Source organism: Dryas octopetala, chromosome 7 (genome assembly GCF_963921425.1).
Source record: "Dryas octopetala chromosome 7, drDryOcto1.1, whole genome shotgun sequence".
NCBI classification, from domain to species: domain Eukaryota; kingdom Viridiplantae; phylum Streptophyta; class Magnoliopsida; order Rosales; family Rosaceae; genus Dryas; species Dryas octopetala.
In genome coordinates, this window is record NC_141372.1 from 12,114,051 (window position 1) to 12,135,555 (window position 21,505).

General features: G+C 34.7%; 2 protein-coding genes and 1 non-coding gene across 4 annotated transcripts; 1 reads left to right on the forward strand and 2 right to left on the reverse strand.

The window, feature by feature from the left end:
- Positions 1-56: 56 nt before the first annotated feature.
- Positions 57-130, forward strand: TRNAV-AAC (transfer RNA valine (anticodon AAC)). Its single transcript has one exon. It is a non-coding gene; the product is annotated as a tRNA-Val (tRNA).
- A 4,051-nt stretch (positions 131-4,181) lies between these two features.
- On the reverse strand, positions 4,182-7,242 carry LOC147279747 (cucurbitadienol 11-hydroxylase-like). The gene is made up of 9 exons (XM_086251147.1): positions 7,004-7,242; positions 6,598-6,925; positions 6,314-6,463; positions 5,773-6,027; positions 5,320-5,409; positions 5,123-5,201; positions 4,877-4,983; positions 4,610-4,737; positions 4,182-4,492 (listed from the first exon to the last, which is right to left on the reverse strand). The coding sequence occupies exons 1-9, from the start codon at positions 7,207-7,209 to the stop codon at positions 4,405-4,407; spliced, it is 1,431 nt and encodes a 476-aa protein (XP_086107273.1). The 5' UTR covers positions 7,210-7,242; the 3' UTR covers positions 4,182-4,404.
- Positions 7,243-10,934: 3,692 nt separating this feature from the next.
- RPL21C (Ribosomal protein L21) lies at positions 10,935-14,110 on the reverse strand. Of its 2 annotated transcripts, none has more exons than XM_086250911.1 (5): positions 13,672-14,106; positions 13,321-13,401; positions 12,598-12,699; positions 12,413-12,487; positions 10,935-11,224 (listed from the first exon to the last, which is right to left on the reverse strand). In XM_086250911.1, exons 1-5 carry the CDS (start codon positions 14,020-14,022, stop codon positions 11,153-11,155), a joined length of 681 nt encoding a protein of 226 aa, XP_086107037.1. In that variant the 5' UTR covers positions 14,023-14,106; the 3' UTR covers positions 10,935-11,152. The 2 variants fall into 2 exon arrangements, with proteins under 2 accessions (XP_086107037.1, XP_086107038.1); XM_086250912.1 differs by lacking the exon at positions 10,935-11,224 and adding an exon at positions 11,262-11,593 and having other exon boundaries at positions 13,672-14,110.
- Positions 14,111-21,505: the final 7,395 nt, after the last annotated feature.

Sequence of the window (21,505 nt, forward strand, 5' to 3'; positions counted from 1 at the left end):
AACTAGGCGCTTTTCTGTAGATCATATTCTAAAATTGTGCCCTTTATTAACAAATTGGTGTCGTGGTGTAGTTGGTTATCACGTCAGTCTAACACACTGAAGGTCTCCGGTTCGAACCCGGGCGACGCCAAGTTTTATATATCCAAGTTTTATACTTTTAGTATTGAGAGGTACAAACGTAAGTTTGATTACACGACTCACGCTACTTTATGAAACTTTTTATTTGTCACTTAAAACTTTTATTTATTTCTCACTTTAATCAATTATGTTAAGAAATTCATTAAAAGTGTTGACATGACATAGAAACAAGAAAAATTTCAAGACTTCTTTTTCGGGTTAAGAGCACACATCTTTTAATCTTGTTCTCTTCATCAAAAAGAAGCAAAGGCCACATCAATAGCTTTTTTTTTTTTTTTTTTTTTTTTTTCTCTTTTAACTTTCATCATTCTTCTTCCCATTTTTTTTAATCCATGGACCATGGACCCAAAGCTCCCTTTTTCTTTTCTTTTTTGCGGATTGAACCAAATCTCCTTTTTTTTGGGATTTAGCCGAATTTCTGTTTTTTTTTTTTTTTTGTAGATCTAACCGAATCCCTTTTTTTTTTTGTGGGTTAGGCGAATCCTTTTTTTTGTGGATTAAGCCAAATCTTTTTTTTTTTTTCTTTTTTTTGCGGATTTAGTCGAGTCCATGTTTTAGAACATGATGGTTTCAACCAAAACCAAATTTGGGATAGCAAGGTTTCAGTCGAATCCCTTATTTGAAGCTCATAATGGTTTTAGTCAAAACCAATTTTTAAGAAGAGCATGGATTCAGCCGAATCCATATTTTGAGAGATTAGGAAGTCACGACTTTGAGGCAGAATTTAGACTTTATAGACCATTGATACGCTGCATGTGACAAAAGCTAGAAAACCTAAAAGTGAGAGGATTTTAGAAGAGTTGCCATCTACCTAGAAGTGGCGAAGCTTGGACTGTAGAAGTAGCACGTCCTTCCTCCTCTTTGGAACCCTCTCTTCTGCAGCCTGTGTAGATTTTCTGAATGAGATTTCTCAAAACCTCCACCTCCTTTTATAGATAACATAGGAAGCTAATAGATGTGATCAAATGAAGGTAATATGAGATGACCACAATTTGAATTCAAATTCTATCTGATAAGAGATAATCAAGTACAAACTTGAAATTATCCGATTATGTGATGTTGATACCGGCCTACATTTTAAGATCAACTCAAACCATCAAGTAATTATTGTTGAGAGTAATGTGAAGCAATGTCCCACATCGGAAAACTAAGGCTTAGCATATGTGCTTATAAGTCTTGGGCCTCTCCACCCATTGCCAATTGGTTTTGGGTTGGATGCTCTAATTCTATCATGGTATCAGAGCCAAGTTATCTGCGTGTAAGGCCAAACGGCCACACGTGCTCCCACGTCACCCAATATAATTTGTTCACGTGTAAGGCTCAAAATATCGCCACACGTGCGGGGGCGTGTTGAGAGTAATGTGAAGCAATGTCCCACATCGGAAAACTAAGGCTTAGCATATGTGCTTATAAGTCTTGGGCCTCTCCACCCATTGCCAATTGGTTTTGGGTTGGATGCTCTAATTCTATCAATTATCTCTCTTTTTATTATTTTTTCATTGCATTTATCTAATTTATGTAGAAAGTTGTTCCCTTTTGGAAACTCCAACATGGGGCTTCCATCCCCATCACCTTCTTTTTTGTTATTTTTTTATGGTTCAACAACATCATCATTGCATTTTATCTATATCGTCTCACATAATCTTCATCATCTTTATATGGGTTATTTGTTGCATGTTACATGCGTTAACCATGTTTTCAGTGATTCATTCTCTACTGAACCTCCAAGCTCACCCCCAGGCTTTTGTGCTTAACAATAACAATTAATGAGGATTTTGTAAAGCCATGAAGAACTTAGCTAGGGTGGTGTAGTTTATTTGGAATTGAATTTTTTGATCGTTTGGATTCTATTTGATGTTTTATGTGGATGGTTATCGAACTTTTGACATGATAGAGTGTTTGATGGTTTTAAATTTAGAATTGGAAAACATTTGGGATGTTGGATTTTTTTCTATTGGTTTTTAACATGTTGTGGTTATGAAATTTTAGTTTTAAACTCGTGCATGATTTTGTAATGATTCTTGTTGTTCTGAATTTGTGTCTTATTAGGGTCGTTTGAGGAATCATGCATTTGGAGATGTAGAAATATTTATTTTGGATTTATAAAGTCATAACATTGTTCAGGAAATCAGCAGTTTGAAAAACTAATTTGAACTTTATTTTCGAAAAATGTATTAAATGGGATGTATTTTACGAAACCTCAAGGTTGTTCCTGAAATCTTAGACTCTTAGGAAGGTTATAGCTTTGGTCTCATACAAAAATCTCGTGTATTGAATTTATTATGAATTTTTCAAATTAAGTGTTCACTGCAAAAACCTGAAATTCAGGATACAAGTTAGATTTCTTAAAATATTTGTTTTTAATACTTTCAGGTCTCAATAAATTGTGATCTTTTGTATAATTGATTTTTGATATATGTCCACTTTCATTTGAAATTGATATGACATTATTGGAAATAACTGGTTTATAGCTAATAATTTAACAATTAATCACTCCTTAATTCGTGAATGGGAATATTCTCGGGTTGTGGTGTGACATTACAAACACTGTATTTCGTGCATCTTCGTGTTGTGTATTTGTGAGATCTAAGTTAGAAACTTCATCTCTTCCCCCTGATTGCATAGTGTCAAATACATCATCTTCAATCTCTCATTCTCCAAAGGCCTATGATTGAAATAACAATTAAAAAGCTATGTCCTCTTTCTTCACGTTGAGAGTCGGTGGCATATGCTCATGATGCCCTTTCTATGGCTTTTTGCTTGAGCTTTTCTCAAATTTGGGGTTCTTTGCCTCTTTTGTTTAGGGTTTTTTTGCCTCTTCTAATAAGGCTTTATGCCTCTTATCCTTTCCTTCCATATTTCCTCTTTTTTCCCCCATTGTCTCCCTCAAAGCCTCCCCCTTTCTAAAACCCTTTTTTCAATCCTTTTTCTTTTTCATCTCTTTCAGGTTGATACTTTCATGCGCTTGACTTCAACTAGCAGCTTCGACGTCTTGTTTCTCTTGGTGGCTCTGCGGTATTTCTTCGGTGGTGCTAGGTGAATTGGGAAGATCTAATTCAAGGATTCCTTGCACGCGACCCTCTTGGTGGCGTTGTGGGATTAAGTCCATGGGTACGATCTTTGAATTCTCTACCCCTTTTTTCTTATCCTTAGTTGAAAAATTATATGGTATAATCGATATATCGACACGTGGTATAACCAATCCAATGTGTAAGGGTATTATTAGACGATGTGTTTATATTAGTAGAGTATAGTATTAATAACATCTACTATATTATAACACATAGACTGATTATACCACGTGTCAATATATCAGTTATAAAGAATAACTTTTCCCTTTAGCTTGTGGTGCTTTTGGTTTCGTTTGGTGTTGTGCTGGTGGCTGATGTGATTTGGGCAGAAAGCTGATTGCTTTGAGGTTTTGTTTACGGTTTAATTTTGTAAAAAACATTTGAGGAATTTAGTTGTCGTTTTGGTTTGCCATAAGTTTTGGTTTGCTATGGCAGTTGTTTTGCTTTTTAGTTGTTTAGTGTGTTGGGCTTTGCCTCTTTGGGCTTTCTTGTTGTTTTTTGTTTGGTTGGCTTTTTGGCAAATCTTTGTTTGTATCCTGCCTTTGGGGCACCTTTAATATAATGATGTTTTCGACCAAAAAAAAAAAAACTCTCTCATTCTCCAACCGTAGCAACTGCGGCTTTTTTTAATTTATATCCACAAGTTAGAACTATTACGATGTGAGCTAATATTATTTTATGTTTTAACACTCCGGATGCAATTTTAAGGAGTGTAGATTCAAACTAATTTAGGATTTCTTACTCCAATATCATGTATCCGAGATAAAATTTATTGGTTTACCGATATTCTCAAAAGTTTAATCAATTAAGATGTGAACCAACAATTATTTTTGTCTAATACCGAAATGGTGAGTTTCCATAGTAAAAATAATAACTGATCATGAATTTTTTTCTAGTTCATCAAGAAATGCTTCATTCATTATGCATAAAGGAAATACTAGCCAATGACATAATAACACGTGTCTAACAACCTTCAAGAATTTTGGCGTCATAAAGCATATAATAGAAGGTTTTGGAATTGTCTAACTATCCAACCAAACCAGCAACCCGGCTGTTCTTTATTTACTACTCTATCCACACCCATGTGATGACCCATCACTATGCAGGCGTACATACCAGGCTTACCAGCTCACATAATTGTAACACATTCATTATTGTTCTACGATAATTGTTAGGTACATATAACTTTTTAATTTCACTTTTGTGAGAATTTAACGTGGATGCCATCTCCAAATCCAATAAGTGGGCGTCGAGCAATGCCTCCATCCTTTATTTTTGTCCACCTATCAACAACACAAATCAATACGAGAAATAAAATTAAAAATAAATGCAAAATGTGAGAGAGCGTTCGAACGCTCATGGAAAATACAAGACTATAATTTGAGGAAATTAAAATGAACCTGTATTTGGAGACCAAGACGTGGAGAAAAGTAGCAAAGACCACTTTTGTGTAGTCTGCCCCGGCACATTGTCTTGATCCTCCACCAAAAGGTGTGAAATTCTTAGCTACAGTGTATGAGTCAAACTCCTAGTTTCCATTAAAATATAAGAGAGAAAAAAAATATATATCAGTTTTCAAGGATCGAGATCGATCCGTTTTGATTATGTGTCGTTAATTCAGATGAAATTAATTGTAATTATGCAAAATATAATATGAATTCACAGACCTTCCAACGCCATGGATTAAAAGCAAGTGGATCTTTGTATTTTACAGGATCGAGATGAAGAGCAGAGGTAACAACCATGATGGTCCAATCAGCTGGAATTGTATATCCTAGAATTTAAATATATGCACAATTAATGCAACTTAATTATTGAATAACATTTTGTAATTAAGTAGATAAACATATATATATATATATAATAATTATGAGATGGATTAAACTAGTTTTAATTATTAAGTGCAAGCATACCCCTTATTTCGATATCTTTCACAGCTTTTCGCAGCAATCCTGGCGGATTACTTGTTAATCTAAGAGTTTCACTGACTACCTGTTTATGATTCCAAGAAATTAAGCATAGAAATTTACAAGATCAGACTAGAATTTAATAAGAAAGTAGTTAAGAATATATATATGATGAGAATATGAGATAAGGTTGTACAACTCACATGATGAGTGAAAGTCATTGATTTGTATTCCTCCCAGGTGAGTGAAGAATCTGGTTCAGCTCTGTTTTTTAGAATTGCCTCATGTTCAGCCTGACAAAACAATAGATGATCACTATTATATATATCAATACCATATATATATATATATGTATATACGAAAATGTTCTATTGTCAGACTTTGAATCTGAATTTGGTTGATTATTTATTGAATGTGTAGTCCAGATTTACAGTTTGAGAAGAGAACATTTATGAAAATGTTTTCTTGTCCTACTAACTATGAATCTGGATGAGTGATTAGGTTGACTCTTCATTTAATGTGTGCGGTCCAGATTCACAGCTTGACAAGAGAAGATTGCCCTAATATATATATATATATATATAATTATGAGATTGCTTGTTGGAAAAGTAATGTTGACTTGAATATGCATATGCATATATATAGTAAATACATACAGCTAATTCCTCCAATACTGCAGGATGCTCTGCCAGTAACTTGAAACCTACTGATATTGCTGCTGAAATGGACTCAAAGCTAGCAAATAAAACCCCATACAGCAGATGCACAATGAAATCCTCTGTTAAGAACTTCTCTGTGCCTATGTCATTCATCACTTGATCAAGGAAATCTTCTTCCTGTGCCGACTCGGGTACAGCAGCACGTCTCTCCTTTACCATGTTCTTCATCATCGTAATTACTTTCTCTTGATCCTGCATATATTGGAATCGAGATTTGTTAATTTTTCCTACATCTCCAATATATCAACCGTTTGATACATAGTTACATACCATACAAATCACTTTCTTTTAAAAGAAAGAAAAAAATAATAATAATACTAGAGACATCAAATTTACTCACTAAATAACGAGTCAGCTAGTATTAATAAATGAGATTTAAGATAAGGTCGGAATAGAATAAATGAGATACCGTTACATCATTTAGTGAATTAATAGTCAGTGATGGAGTGTAGCACTGCTGAAGAAAATGGATAATTACCTTTAAACACTTGTGGAATGCAGTACCAGGGATATTCAAGGGCAATGAGGTCAGACCTCTCAAGAGTGTGGCATACTTGTCACTAATATCCACTGGGGCTTTATCAGAATCATAACCACAGAGCAACCTTGCAGTAAATTCAACAACCATCTGTATGCAATGCATGTATATGGGTCAGCATGAAATTAATTATCATGTGCTAGATATATATAACAAGAACAACTACATATAGCTAGCATCAACCCTATAAAGAGAAATGGGTGAATTGAGTTGAAATTATTTACAGCGGAAGCAGCATGTTTGATTTCAACAGATGACTTGGTGGACCAGTGGTTTAGGGTTTGATCAATGGTTGCTTCTAGTTGAGGAAGCTTATCCTTGAGGGCCTCAGGAGACAAGTGATTCCGAAGACGGCTTCTGACATACTTGTGAATGAGACCAGGGCCACTGATCCTATTTTCGCCGTCTAATGCAAGGAGCTTGTTGAATGAGTCCAGGTACCACATTTCAACTGACCTTCCTTCTTGCGAAAAGATGTAATTGTTCACCTCAGGGTCAGCTGATACCACAACATGTCGACCTGCAAAACTTGTTCGAAATATGGGTCCGTATCTGCAGAAAAATATGAAAGAAGATCAAAATTACATGCACAAATATGTACACATTATATATATATAGTTAGTTAGTTACCTCTGAATCCTCTTCTTGATGAATGGGTGAAGGTCCATGGAGTGACTAGGGATGAGCAACTCAAGGGTCTCTCCAATGAAAGGCAGGCCCATGGAACCAGGAGGAAGGACTCCATTGCCTTTGGCTTTTGGGGTCCTCCATTTGTTAAACCATTGAGTGTAATAGATCACAAGAAATGAAACTACAAACACTCCCACTATCCACATTTCTAGCTTCTTAATTTCTTCTTGTTGTATATATCAAATTGTGTTTAATTGTGAAATCAAAAGGGCTAGAGGTAGAGAGAATGAAGGGTAAGGTAAAGTGGTGGGAGCTAGTGATAGTGATTCACATACAAGATCAAGCAACAAGATCGAGATGCTTATTTATATAAACTAAAGTAGATTGAGGCTAGACAAGCACCAAAAACTTATAATAATTGGTCTTTAAAAAAAGGAAAATGATTGCTGCCAAATCTTATTTTTAATTATTGGCACATTTATAACCCAAAAGTTGGAGATATTTTTAAAACGGGATCCTCTGCCAGGCAAATTATATCAGGCTATGTGCCTGACTTTGGATCTCAGCCTTCCAATAATATTTTATGGATGAGATCTTGCCACATTTGCAAATTACCTAGTTTTCATAAATTAACATTTAAAAATAAAAATTAAAAAAAACCAAAAAATATCATCCCTGCCCAGCCCACTGTTCCCCTTCTTCTCCGGCGACAATTTCTCAATCCCCACCTCCTCCCCTTCTGAGGCAGAAAGGTACACACCCACGTGGTTTAAAAGAGAACCAAGAGGACTGGTACGCCAACCAGCAATGCAATATTTGTTTGTGTGCAACACAAACCCAAATCCTCAGCCAACTTGCTTCCCAAGATTTTTACAATCTCTGCCAACCTTTGATTAGTGTCCCACCAGAGCACTTTCTCCATACTCTTCTTTTCAAAACTAAAAAATAATTTCCCTTTTCTAACAAATTGCCAAGACCCAGATCAATAATATCCCTTTGCTATACATATTTGTTTGTGTTCCATCAACCAGCAAGCTTGGGTTTGATCTGTAGCCTCCACTGTTAACACAAGTTGGAGATATACCCTGCAACAATTTTCTATTTGATTTTGAATTTGAGAGGAAACCCAAAATTGGAGCAAGCTTGGGCTAGAAAATCATCCACCAGCTAGGACTATGGAGGAGAGAGAGAGAGTGTAGAGAGAGAAAAAGAAAGGGGAGTCGGTGGCGAGGGTGATCGGAGTGAAGGAGGAGGCGTGGGTGGGGGGGTCACTGGGGTGGACAATGGATTTTCCACTTTCTTTTTTTTTTTCTTTTTTTATTATTATTAAAAAAAAATTTTGTTAAGTGGCAAGATCTCAGCCATGAAAGAAAATTAAGGATTTGAATTAAAAGTCATGTACCAGTCTGGTACCAAAAGAGAGGATCCAGGTCCAATATTTCTTGTTAGAAGAGAACCAAAAATGGCAACTCCTTTGGTGCTTTATTCATAGACTTATATAGTTGCAATTCTTTTTTAGTCACACACATATATTTGTCTTAATGTTTCTACCTACAACTTAAAAACTACAAGAAATGGGTTCTCGATCTTCAGCTACTATATGCTGCACAAATTCAATATTAAAACTTTGTTGGCATATATACAAGGCAAAAAGATATATCTTAATTATTGAGATTTTGTGTCGTTTAATTTTTTTTTTTTATTCAAGGGAGCGGGATCGAATTTGGATGCAGAGGCAATTCTATGGTCATTTCAACTATACTACCTTATCAACTGGTCATTTCATTTAATTACGATCTAAAATTTACTAAAACACACTTGAATTCAAAGTTCAAATTTAAATCTTAAGCAGCTTATATACCGTATAAATGCATCATTGTCCTGTTATATCATAAAGTTCTGAAAGTTAATGGATTCGTGGGCTCCCATGCCAATCAAGCAATCAATGCTTCATATCTCAACCGGCGCGCCCATCCATTCTTTTGTCATAATATTATGTTTGCAATAAAATATAAAGACTAAAGAAGAAGAAACAAACACAACCGAATCTGCAGGGATAAGGAAATCAACTCCGATCTCATCTCTGACTGTAACACCAATAATTTAAGTTTTCTGTGTATCATGGATTTCTTGTGATGTTGAACAAATTAAGCGTAATTTACGTGAATCATAATATATATTTTCCGTTGGAATGAAAAGACAAAAAAGGATATGCATTTGTCGTTATTATGGCTTTGCCACACTATAACCACATGGAAGAAAAGAGTCGAGCTTTCTTCCTTGTTATATACATGCCTAATTCATACTCCGATGAACATAAGGGTGTTCTTGAGTTCAAAACCATTAAATTAAAAATTCAAATAAATATTTATTGATTTAAAAATTTTACAATAAGTCTAATTCAACCTAGACAGAAAAACTATTCTACCATTGTTGTATATATTTAAGTATATGTCTCTCTTATCACGCGTGAATTGCGATTATACAATGTGTGATGGTTGCACTTTGCACCAACCTCTCACAAATCACGAGGTTATGGTTGCACCAAAAATATCAATTTGCTCCATATGTTGAAACTTGAAATTCCAAACTCAATCAATGTTATTCTATTAAATAATTGATCATATAATAATCAATTGAATATCAGAAAAAAAAAAAATTGATATCATAATTAATTTAAGATTTGAGCAGAAGATTCAAAAAGATAATAAAGACAGCTTTCCATTCCACGAACAACATGTGTTTACAGAAAACGAGAAAACATGAGTCACATGACTCTTTTTTTATTCATCTCACAATCACTCTCGTCTTCACTTGGCTCTTTGGCAGTAGTGCACATTCTATTATTGTCAATAAAAATCCAAAATCTCACCCTCAATTCATTCTTTTCTTCCACGTCTTTTTGAGACATATTACCTACTCTCAAGAACTACACTTGTTATTCGATACCAGACCCACCTCGAATTATTACACCATGACTGTTAATTCAATATGCGCATGAAAAAATAATTTTATGTAGGGTTAAATATAAAAATAGTTCATAAACTTTTCAGTGATTCTCAATTTGATTCACTAATTATAAAAAATGTCAATTTGATCCACGAATTTTTCAAGTTGTACCAAAGCAGTACAAATGTTAACTTTCATCGTAAAAGTTAAACGAAACTGGTCATGTGCACAACATGTGACCACATTTTCAAGGGCATTTCAGTCCGTTCATCACATTTTTATATGACTAGTTCTGTTAATTTTGTGAATATAAGTTAATGTTTGTACTGCTTTGGTACAACTTAAAAAATTTATGAACCAAATTAACACTTTTTATAATTAGTGGACCAACTTGAGAATTAGTGTAAAGTTGATGAACCATTTTTGTATTTAACCATTTTATGTAAATTCTATAGGGTGTAAAGCACCGAACTCCCACAAATAGTTTTTTTTGGTCAATGGATATTTCATTAAAGGCAAAAGCCAGAAAAGAGACAACAAGCAAATGCAGACTCAACTAGCAAAACAAGAGATGCTAAGAAGGAGAAGGCATTCCCAAAAAGCCCCAAACCAGGGCAAAAACAGAAAAACCAAAGAGGATGGAGGTCTTTCAACCCAGTTGTCCATGCACATCCTCTGTTTCACACAAATAGTTTTTTTTTTGGCCAAGGTTTCACACAAATAGTTAAACATGTACAATTTGTCAATTTTTTATCCTTTTATATGTCCAAAAGTGTGCTTAACTTATCAGGAAGAATGACTCCTTACAACTAAGGAGGCCAATCATTGCTCATTTATATTTGGGATAATTGGGTATGAATACATTTCTAAACACAAGTTGCCAAGCCTACACTTTTCTTTTGTTAACCCGTTTTATTTTTCTCTGAGCGAGAGAGCAGCCATGTAAAATGCATCAAAGGAAATTTCACAATCATGTGAAATATAGCATGATATGAACAAAATCGATAATAGAATCAAGCTTTTTGACAAAACAAATTTCAATTCATATACTACCATACATACAAACTGAGAAATGCACTGAAACTACACAAAACATTCAGATTCGTTACTTCAAAAAATTATTCAGAAGCATGCCATAAAAACAATAAATAAAAAAAAAAGAAGTTCCAGAGTCCTACTCCAAAAACTCCCTACGAAACCCTACGAGTCAAGGGTAACTGCTGGATAGTCTTGATAGCCAGTGATGCTTGTTATCCTTATGCGTGTAATTGGCTGCATAAATGAGTTAAAACTGAATCAAAAGGAAAAATAAGTGTACAAAATATAGAATTTCTTGGATTGATCCTACACATATAAATGTTCTCTTGCTCATAGTTTGGCAACATAACAATATTATTTTGTACGACTGAATCTAGTTATTGCTTACATCGACTCTTAGCTGAATGTGTGATCTAAATTCAGTCTTAACAATCTCCTCCTAATCAAATCCCTGACGTCCTTGTCAAGGCCCATAATCAAATCCCCGACAACCTTGTCAGGACCCAAACTTGTGCTGCAGTGCCCCCAAGCCTGCTTGATGGTACTGCGTTGGTTCTGATACCTTGTAACAACTCAAGGATGAGCTCCCCACATAGGCTCACCCTAAAAGGATTAGTAACTAATGGAGCTGCTTGTAATCGATTATATAGCCCAGACTGATGAAATACGTAACAAACTTTGACTCAAAAACCGCTCGCATAATCCACAAACCTATCAAACTGGGATATCGCATTTTCTTTCTTCCTCTTACTTACGCTTTGCTTTGACATATTAGCCCTTTAACATTATAAAATACCACTCAAACCCCCTTTTCAAAAAACAATTCTTTCAAATTAATCTCAGACCTTAGCTTTTCCTAAAAAGACATTTGCACAATAACCCCTCTCGGATCCATCTCTTATCCCTTGTGTATCCATCTTGTATCCGTTGTATAAACAGGTCGTATCAAAAAGTTAAACTTGCCAAAATGTCAAGTAGATAGAAATTTAGAGTATCCAATACATGTCAAGTGTGTTAGTATTGAATACTTCATACCTAAACTTATTGGAATATCCATTCTTCCTAAGTTTTGTTCAAGTGTCAAATGAACTGGAGTGCATGACTGCTCTGGAAATAGGACTCAGATTAAATTACCGTAAATGAAAGATAAGGGTGATAGATTAAATGAAAGGAAAAGTCTTATTGCAGTAACAAGCATAATGCATAGACATGGATGCTCTAACTTTGTCTCTATCATCCTATTAGCCCCCCACCCCCCAAAAAAAAAAAATTGAAACTCTGTTTCTTTCCTTAATATATAAAATCAAATCAATGGAACTTAGAAGGTATGAAAAAGTAAGTGCAATCACTATAATTGCACTCATGAATAAACTCCACTGTTCTGGTTAGTTCACAAAGAAATGAGATGAATGAGCATAATACCTGTCGGTGACCAATGTTTCTCCGATAATTTTTCTTCTTTTTATACTTGAAGACAACTACTTTGTTACCTAGTGTCTGCATAATAATAGGTAACAATCAGAGGCAAAAAATATTAACAAGATACTGACCACACACATTCTTTACGAGGGTAAAAGGGAAACATTCATAATGATCTAATGAATTACTTGTTCTTCAACTACAGCATGTATAGCAGCATTTGTCACCACTGGTTTTCCAATGTAAGTAGTTGTTTTTGTTCCCACAAGCAACACCTTGTTCAGAACAACCTGCACAAAATCAAGTTTAAACATCTTGAGGACAAAGCAATGATAAGCTCTTAGAAAATAAGAGCCAATATGATAAAAACACTGCTTTTATTAACAGAAAAATTAATGATTTTGGACCACTATTTAAAGGCTCTAGTGGCAACCAGACCACAGCGTTCTCCAATAATTGATGGAGTCTGGTAAAGCAAGAGTACATTTCTATAGAGTTAAAAGTATACTCATGTGGAAAGGGAGGTAAGGTGAAGAACCCGGAGCTTGGATTTGGTAAAACTAATTTCTCATTCAAGTGATTGATAATTTTGAGATTTGAGGTGGTTTGGTTCAGAATAAGAAGTTCCAGTCATGAGTGTAGTGGATTATGAGGTTAACACTCAACAGTTTGATGCCTCTCACCGGAAATGGTAATGCATAAAACTACAATTAATGCTAGATATCACCATGGAAAACGATATCAACCCTAAAAGTTAGACATTGCCACAAAACTACAATTAAAGCTACATATTTGCCATAAAACTACAATCACAATTACTTATTTCCATAAAACAATAATTAGAGCTCAAATGGAACAAAAATAACATGAATACAAATAATGAATTATTAAAAACGAGCAGAATATTATACCTTATCATCGACATTGGCACCTTTCAGCCGGTGAATATAGATATATCGTCCAGGTATAACAATGTATTGTTTTCCTCCAACCTAAACAAACATAATACACAATCAACCCAGTCATAAGATTACCCAATCATTTATGGAACAACCCCAATTTCACTTTGAGAAAAATATTAAGAAATAAACCAAAATGTCAGCTGGGTACCCCACAAATTCACACTAAACAGCAAAATTAATGACCAAAATCGGCATATGGTAACTTGCAATCAGGTTATAAACAATCAAAAACAAATAAAAAAATGAAACAAGCAACATTTGTTATCTAGGTAGCCACAAAATCGCTCAATGAAGACATACCATAACAACAGCAAAGATTTCCTCACGTTTCGGGACTTGTTCCGACGGTGAGGCTTCAACGACTTGCAAGGCTGCAGGCTCCGACGGAGCATCGGGTTTGGCCTCAGGCTCGGGAGCTTGAACCTCGGGCTCGAGCACAGCGGTGTCGGACTCCGACGACTTGGGTACAGGAGGGAATGTGGGTCGGGAAGAGGAAGACGGCTTGTGCAGAGAAGACAGAGACAGAGAGGTGAAATTGGAAATGGATGGACAGAGGAATGCTGACGGGGTTGATTGTGGGGTTTGAAGCTTTTGTGAGATTTTGCAATGGGTTGCGAATGAAGAGCACAAGGAAAGAGTTGCAGAGGCCATTTTTGGAGGAAACGGTAGGAGAGGTGAGTTGAGTCACTCACTGCGCCTCTAGTTCTGCCATAGACTTATCCTATCCTTTAGCAAAAACCAAAAATTATATACCCTTCTAAAACCCTTTTTTACTAAAATGTGAAATTGTCTTGTTCAAAAGGTGGTTTCATTCAAAGCCCAAAACAGCCCTGACCAAAAGAGAAGAAGCCCAAAACAGCACACGGAGCCCAAAGAGAAATCTCTCTCTTCCCTTCTCTCTACCTCTTTTCTGGATTTCTGAAAATTTCTGGGTTAAGAATCAACAAATCAGAAAATCCCTTTCAATAATCTTCCTTCTAAGATTTTCGTCGTGTGCTTCATATTCCGATCAGGAGGCTGGCCACCGGGCCGGAGAGAGAGAGGGAGAGGGAAGGAGAGAGAGAAGTAGAGCACATATTGGGACTGAACTTCACCTGCAATGAGGTTTCTTTTCTTTCATTATTTTTTTTTTTTAGTTTTTGTTTCAAATTAGACTTAATTATAGTTTCAAATTTGGCATTGTAGATTGAATTTTCGGAAGAACCAAAGCGGTAACTATGAGTAAAATTTCGATTAAAATTTGATTTTGATAAAATAAATAAAACGACAAAAATAGTTATCAAAATACAAAAATTTTGAATGAAACTTGACTAAACCCTTATTTAACATATTATCTATTACATTGATAAAAAATATTGAAGAAACTAAATTTATATAGTAGGTTTCATGTGATATAAGGTAAATATAATACGCGTTAGAGACAAATACTGTTAAAAAAATGGGTCATTAATTAATAATTATATAAATAATACCTCAAATTAATTTATATTACAATATTAAATTATGAATTAAATAATTATTCAATAAAATGAATATAATGCGTGTTGGAGGTAAATACTGTTAAAGAAAAATGGTTTACTAATTAACAATTACATAAAAATGACCTCTTTTTAGGGATATTTAATCATTTTTAATCTAATTATTCTTAAAACATATGTAAACAAATAAAAAAATGACATGTATTGTTATTTCTAAATTCTAATTCACTTAACTAAATAATTGTTTAATTTTTCATGGAATAATTGAATAATTATTTAATCTTGCATGGACTAATTATATAATCTTGAAACATCTCAAATCTTGTGTAATTTATTTTCCAATTTTTCATATATTGTGAGTGTTTTTAGACTTAGTTTCAAAATTGCTTATAATAAATTAGATATATTAATCAATCATTGGGCTCAAATTTAGTTGTAGAAGAAATACTAATTAACAATAACAAAAGGCTCAATCATTGGGCTCAAATATAAGCTTACCACTCTATTGTCTAACCTAATTAGGCTATTATTCTTAAATTGTTACGAGAATCACATCACCTAATCATTCTTCGCTATAAATCTCATTGAGTTGTCCTGGAAAAATTAAGCAAAGCTTAACTGTTGTGGAAGACTCAACAGCAATCCCAAAATCAGATCATGACTTACTTCGTTTCGGAATTTGATGATTTGTATGTTATAGATTCCTACTAGTAATTGTGCCCGCGTGATGCTGTGGGTGGTAAAAGTATAAAATGTGGAGAAGGCTCATAAAATTTTAATGGAAAACTTATAGAATTTTAATGGAAAGATGAGACTTTTTACATACATGTGAAAATCTAAATATGTTTGCAAAGATTGGTATCAATATTTGTTCACCAAGCATAAGTTACAAAATGTGGATTAATAGCATGCTTTATATGTTGTTTGTTATGTTAAGATATTTGTCATATCTTAAAAAACCAAACAGCATTTAAAAAAATATTACAACACTTGGTGAGATAATTGTATATAACATTATAAACAAAAGATAAGTAGTATTTAACCGGTCATGGACCTCATGGTTCAAAAACTTTTTGCATGGGTGTTTTGGGGTGCATGGTTTAAAGGGTTTTGGGGAATTCACCTTCACTGTTGGTGGGTTTCTGACTGCCTTTGTACGTGTCTTCCCCATAAGGCTTCTCTTCTTTTAAGCTATCACATGTAGGGGGTTGTCCTTTCCCTTGGTGTCCTGTACTAAATTTCTAAGAAAAGAAACCACAGCAAATTAAATTCACATCTTAAACATGAGGAAAATAAACCATAGCAAACCAACACCATCTCCCAATGAGGAAAACAGGGTCATAAACCAAATGAAATCAACTGCATAAATCTTAAATTGCTAAAATGACGAAAAAGGCTATTTGACCCTTACTTTATTAAATTGACTTGCTTCAGATCTTTTTTTTTTTTATTTTTTTTTTAAGTGAGGACTGTCAGGGTATATAGATTTCAAAACAAATCATAAAAATAAATTAGGGCACAATTGCAAAACAAAACCCAATAAAAAGTGAACAACATAAATTAAGATTTCTTATACCTACTCTAGCATTTTTCTCTTCCAATTCTCTCAGTGTGTATTTTGGTAATGAAAATTTTTGTTGGGGGTCATTTCACCTTGCATTAATTATATGTCTTCATTCATCCTAATCTAGCTAGTGAAAAAAAAAATAATTCACCAATTGGCACTCACCAACAAACCATATAAAAGACTAATTAAAATAAGTGACCATGTAATTGATGAGGGACTCGATCAACTCACAAACATATATTAAGTCAAGCATGTATATAGATTTGCCCAAAAACATTGTCATATTTGGTAAACTAGCCAGACATCACTCAAGAAAATAACATTAATTGCAACCATGTCATCCATAGAGATTTTATTTGAATCCATATTGAATTTGAAACTGGTATTGACATATAAATATATATATATTTAGAAAATTAAGATTAAATACCAAATCTCAATAATTTTTTGGTATAGCATGAAGACCATATAATATTTCAATTGAACTACCAAATTTAAATGCAGTTTTTTAGATTAGGTCACAAATATGTTGGCCCCTTTGATTTGAGTCTTTTCCATTTGACATTTTTATCCTTCAGCCCACATATGATGAGTGTTAGTTAAAATTTATAAGGTTTTGATAAAATTGCCCTTGAGGCTTTTGTATTATCTTGAAAATTTTCTAATGTAGTCTCAACTTCACATTTAGTTGTAACTGTACGACACTCACAACTTCAAATTTAGTTGTGACTGAACGACAGTCACATCTAAATTGTAAGACAGTTACAGGTAAGTTGTGACTTAATTGAATTTTTTTTAGAGAAATTATACTACAATATAGTATAAATAGAGGTCAAAACAATACTTTTACTCAAAATAATATATAGTATAGTGGTGTGAGTTGTCTCTTTCAATTTACCAAGACAGTCACAGTTAAGTTGTGACTGTATTGATTTTTTTTTTTAATACAATATAGTATAAATTAATGTAATATTTGTGATGTAATATTTTTTTATTTTTTTATTGTAGTGGCATGTGATGTAATATTTGTAAATTTTAATACCTTTTACTTTATTAATTTGTTTGACTTTTCAACTAATACCTAATCTAAAATGCTATTTAATTTTGATATCTAAACTAAAAAATTATTGAAATTTAGTAGTTAAAATCAATGAACCTATATATATTTTGGCATGTGAATTGTTTCTTTTTACAATTAATCAATCTAAAAATTGATAAAGTCATTCACGTGAATTAAAAACTCTTCACATTATTTGAGTTTAAAAGAATGTTATATATGAGATTTAGAGATCATTTTTCATTCTCTTTAATTGGTAAGCAACTCCACATTCTAGAATTTGTCAAAAAGTAAGTACTACAAAAATTACGATAGAGATATGTGTGTAGCTTAAATGAAAGACAGTTTATGAGTGCTCAGCTTAATACGGCTGAACCTGTGTATTGTTTTTGGGTATTAAGTCAAGCATATATAGATTTAACCTTAACAAAAATGACGGCCATATTTGCCAACACAAAGAGAAAAAATCAGCACACTCAAAAAAAAAAAAAACTGTGAGAGAAAATTAAAAGAATGGCAGAAACATAAAAAAATTAAAAAAGTAGGGGTAAAAAGTAAGTAAAAGTGAAATCACCAAAACGGGTTCAACTTATCCCACAAATTACAATGAAAAACAACTGAAATAAAAAACCAGAGGGGCAAAGAAGTCTTTTCAGTGAACAGTAAGTACTGTTCCTAAGCTGCAGTAATCCTTTTGTTCAGTTTTAGTATATTGGTAATTTTCTGGATGTATTTAAATCGGACATGGATTCCTTTGGAGGATATCAAGGAAAGGCGCCTTCTAGGCAACCCCAGAAACGTGAGATGGGGAATGAAACGATGAGGGGAGGAGAGGAGAGGAGGGGGAGGAGGTAGTCATGGCCATGAGGCCCATGAGGGTTAAAGCCCTATTTGAAGGGCACTCACACCTTCTATAAGGTTTCAATGCCTTCTTGCCGAAGGGTTATCATATTAATCTACACTTGGTGCATATATGTTCTCATTTTATCTGAATTAATTTACATTTGAAAATAAATAAAAATATCCAACTCTCTCTTGTTGGCTGCTAAGGTATTGGAGCTTATGTTACACCAAAACTTTGCATATATGAATTTCATTAATTTTTCAGTAATTTTGATAATATTAATTAACTATTGTAATATTAATTTGACTGTGGTTGCCGAGCAGAGAGATATTTCCAAGGAAGTGCAGACACTTAGAGAAGCTTATATATGAGGAGCAAAAGAACGCCATGGTAGAGGTCGAAAAGAAGATGAGCTGCATGATGGAGGAGGCCAATGAGACAGCGAGGAGGCTGAGACGCAAGCAAGAAGAGAGTATCGCAAAGCTGAGAGCGGAACAAGAAGAAAATCTAAGGATGGCGAAGATCCAAATGGCTGAGCAAGTTAAAGGTATGCTGGCGAATGTCAGCATTGATAATCTATAGATGTGAATGTGATGACCGACACTGATCACTTTATTTCACCAAATCGGGATCAATGTGGAAGTTCACATGCTGATCATATGGGACATTCGATCTTCCTCTATGCATGCAGCTAATGTCAAAATGAGAATTGTGCTTAATTTTGGTTTTATTAATTTGAAGGTCACTGCCTTCATCTGTCAGTATTTATATTTTGCTAGTCAAGGAAGGATATAGAAAATACTATATATTATGGTGGCCGGATTAGAAAGTATTTTGGTGTTGCATAAGTATTGAATTGGGCTGGTAACAATGGTGTTTTGTTATTGATGTATACTTTGATGCACAAATCCCAGTTTGTCGTTTTGTAGGCATGGTATGTGAAATTTGGAAATCAGGAGGAATATGAAATCTATGTAAGGAAAATGCTTGGCTAGCTCCTTCTTGGTGGAGGAACTCATCCATCTCAATAGATATGGCTCCTCATTATGTTGACACATGGAATTCTTTTTTTCTCTGTCAAATTTGGGTTTGTCCCACTCAACTGCTTACCCTCAATATAGAGTACTTCCGGTTTAGGCCTCAGAGAGAAATTGAACAAAAATAAGACCTGAACATGAAGAAGAAATACTTTACTGAGAGAGTAAGCAGTACTGTGATACAAACTCACATTTCCAAGAAAATGAAAAAATGAGTTGTTTAAATTGAGAGAACAAAAATATAAAAATCATGTATCAACATAAGGAGGAGCCAGATCTATTTGAAAGCGAATTATTCTTTATGCAATCCAAAACATTACATTTGGATGCTTGCCTATACATCATTATGATAGATGATTCTGATTTTATTTAAGGTATATATATATTGAACAAACATTGACCCTGGAAATTGATGTTTTTAAATTCAGAAAAATGTTAATTATTCCAACATCTTTTCTCAATTTTTGCCTCCCAACGTGGCATCGAATTTGTTAAATATAAGTGGTTGACCACCAATTTTATCATCCAAAAGCGCATATACTCTAGTGTCCAGTGGAACTGCAGTTTGCATGTACAACATTACAACTACAATATATATCCTCAGTGAAAGACATTAACTTTAAATCTTAAAGCAATATAACTCATAAAATATACTTTAAAGTTTAAACACACCATAAAACACTAATTAATTAACTCTAAAACTATTAAGATTCAAGTAGAAAATAAAATAAAAATCAATTGACACACGCATTAGAAACAGGCAGAATTTGAATACACCGTGCACTGAGCGATCATGGGTCCAAAATTCACTTGACACACGCGTTTGAGCGGGCGGAAATTGTCTTTTGCTACCTATTTAGCTTAATTGAATATATCACCACTCTTCTAACCGAAGTAGTAAGCAAGCTCGATTCGATCGATCAATTGAGAAAGTTAATTGGGCCCAAAATTGAGCCATATCCAACCCAACCTAACCCAATGTCGTGCACAACCCTAGCTCAGTCAAAGCATTCCCAATCCTTTTCGAAATAGGAGTGCGTATAAATATAAATACACAATCCCATACTATTCTCAATCTCCTCATTTTGTTTTTGGACAACTCCATCGATCTCTTCTCGAATCTGCAGATCATGACTGAGAGGATGAGGGGAGGAGGAGGAGGAGGTAGCCATAGTCACGGCGGCCATGGCCAGATCATGAAACCAACAATAATGGACTCGGCGCGATCGTACGTACAGTCGGTGAAGAAGGTGTTTAAAGAGGAAGACAAGTGGGACAAGTATCAAGACTTTGTACGACTCCTGCTAGACTGTTTGGACCAAAGAATTGACACTCTCACTTTGAAACAGCGGGCCAAGCTCCTATTTCGAGGGCACCCTCACCTTTTTTTAGGTTTCAATGACTTCATTCCCAAGTCAGATGATCACATCAATCACCCCCAAAAGAAGCACAAGCACTACCATGTTTCTCCTGTGACGGCATCTGATCACTATCCTCCTTCCGAATACCAAGAAGCCATCGATTTTGTCAACAAGGTCCACAAGCGATTTCGCCTCCAAGATGGTGTTTATGAATCTTTTTTGGAGATTTTGAGAATGCACAAATTACCGATTACAGTCCCAAACGATGATGATGATGATCAAATCAACATGTCCGGTGATCATGAGGCGATTTTCCACAAGGTTGCAGAACTTTTCAGGGACCAGCGGGACTTGGTCGCGGAGTTCACTCAGTTTCTAGTTCTACCGCGAGATCTTCGATACTACGACCTCTCCAAGTGCCAGCGCTGCACTCCGAGCTATCGTCTCGTGCCGGAGAGCTACCCAATTCCTGGTGCGAGCGGAAGAACCAAGCTTGATTCTCACGTACTCAACGATCACTGGGTGTGCGTCAGTAGTAATTCACAAGGCGGAGGGGGAGGAGCACAGAGATCAATACGCAGAAACGCATATGAACAAAGGCTGCTTCAGATTGAAGATGACAGGTTCGAACTCGACATGTTGTTGAGGGCCGTGAAATCAACGATCAAGAGAGTGAAACGATTGATTATGAAAAGTTATGGTGATGGTGATGATTGGCGGTCGAATATGATTTGCGTTGAGGATCACTTGACGGCTGTGAATCGGAGGTGCATTGAGCGGTTGTATGGAG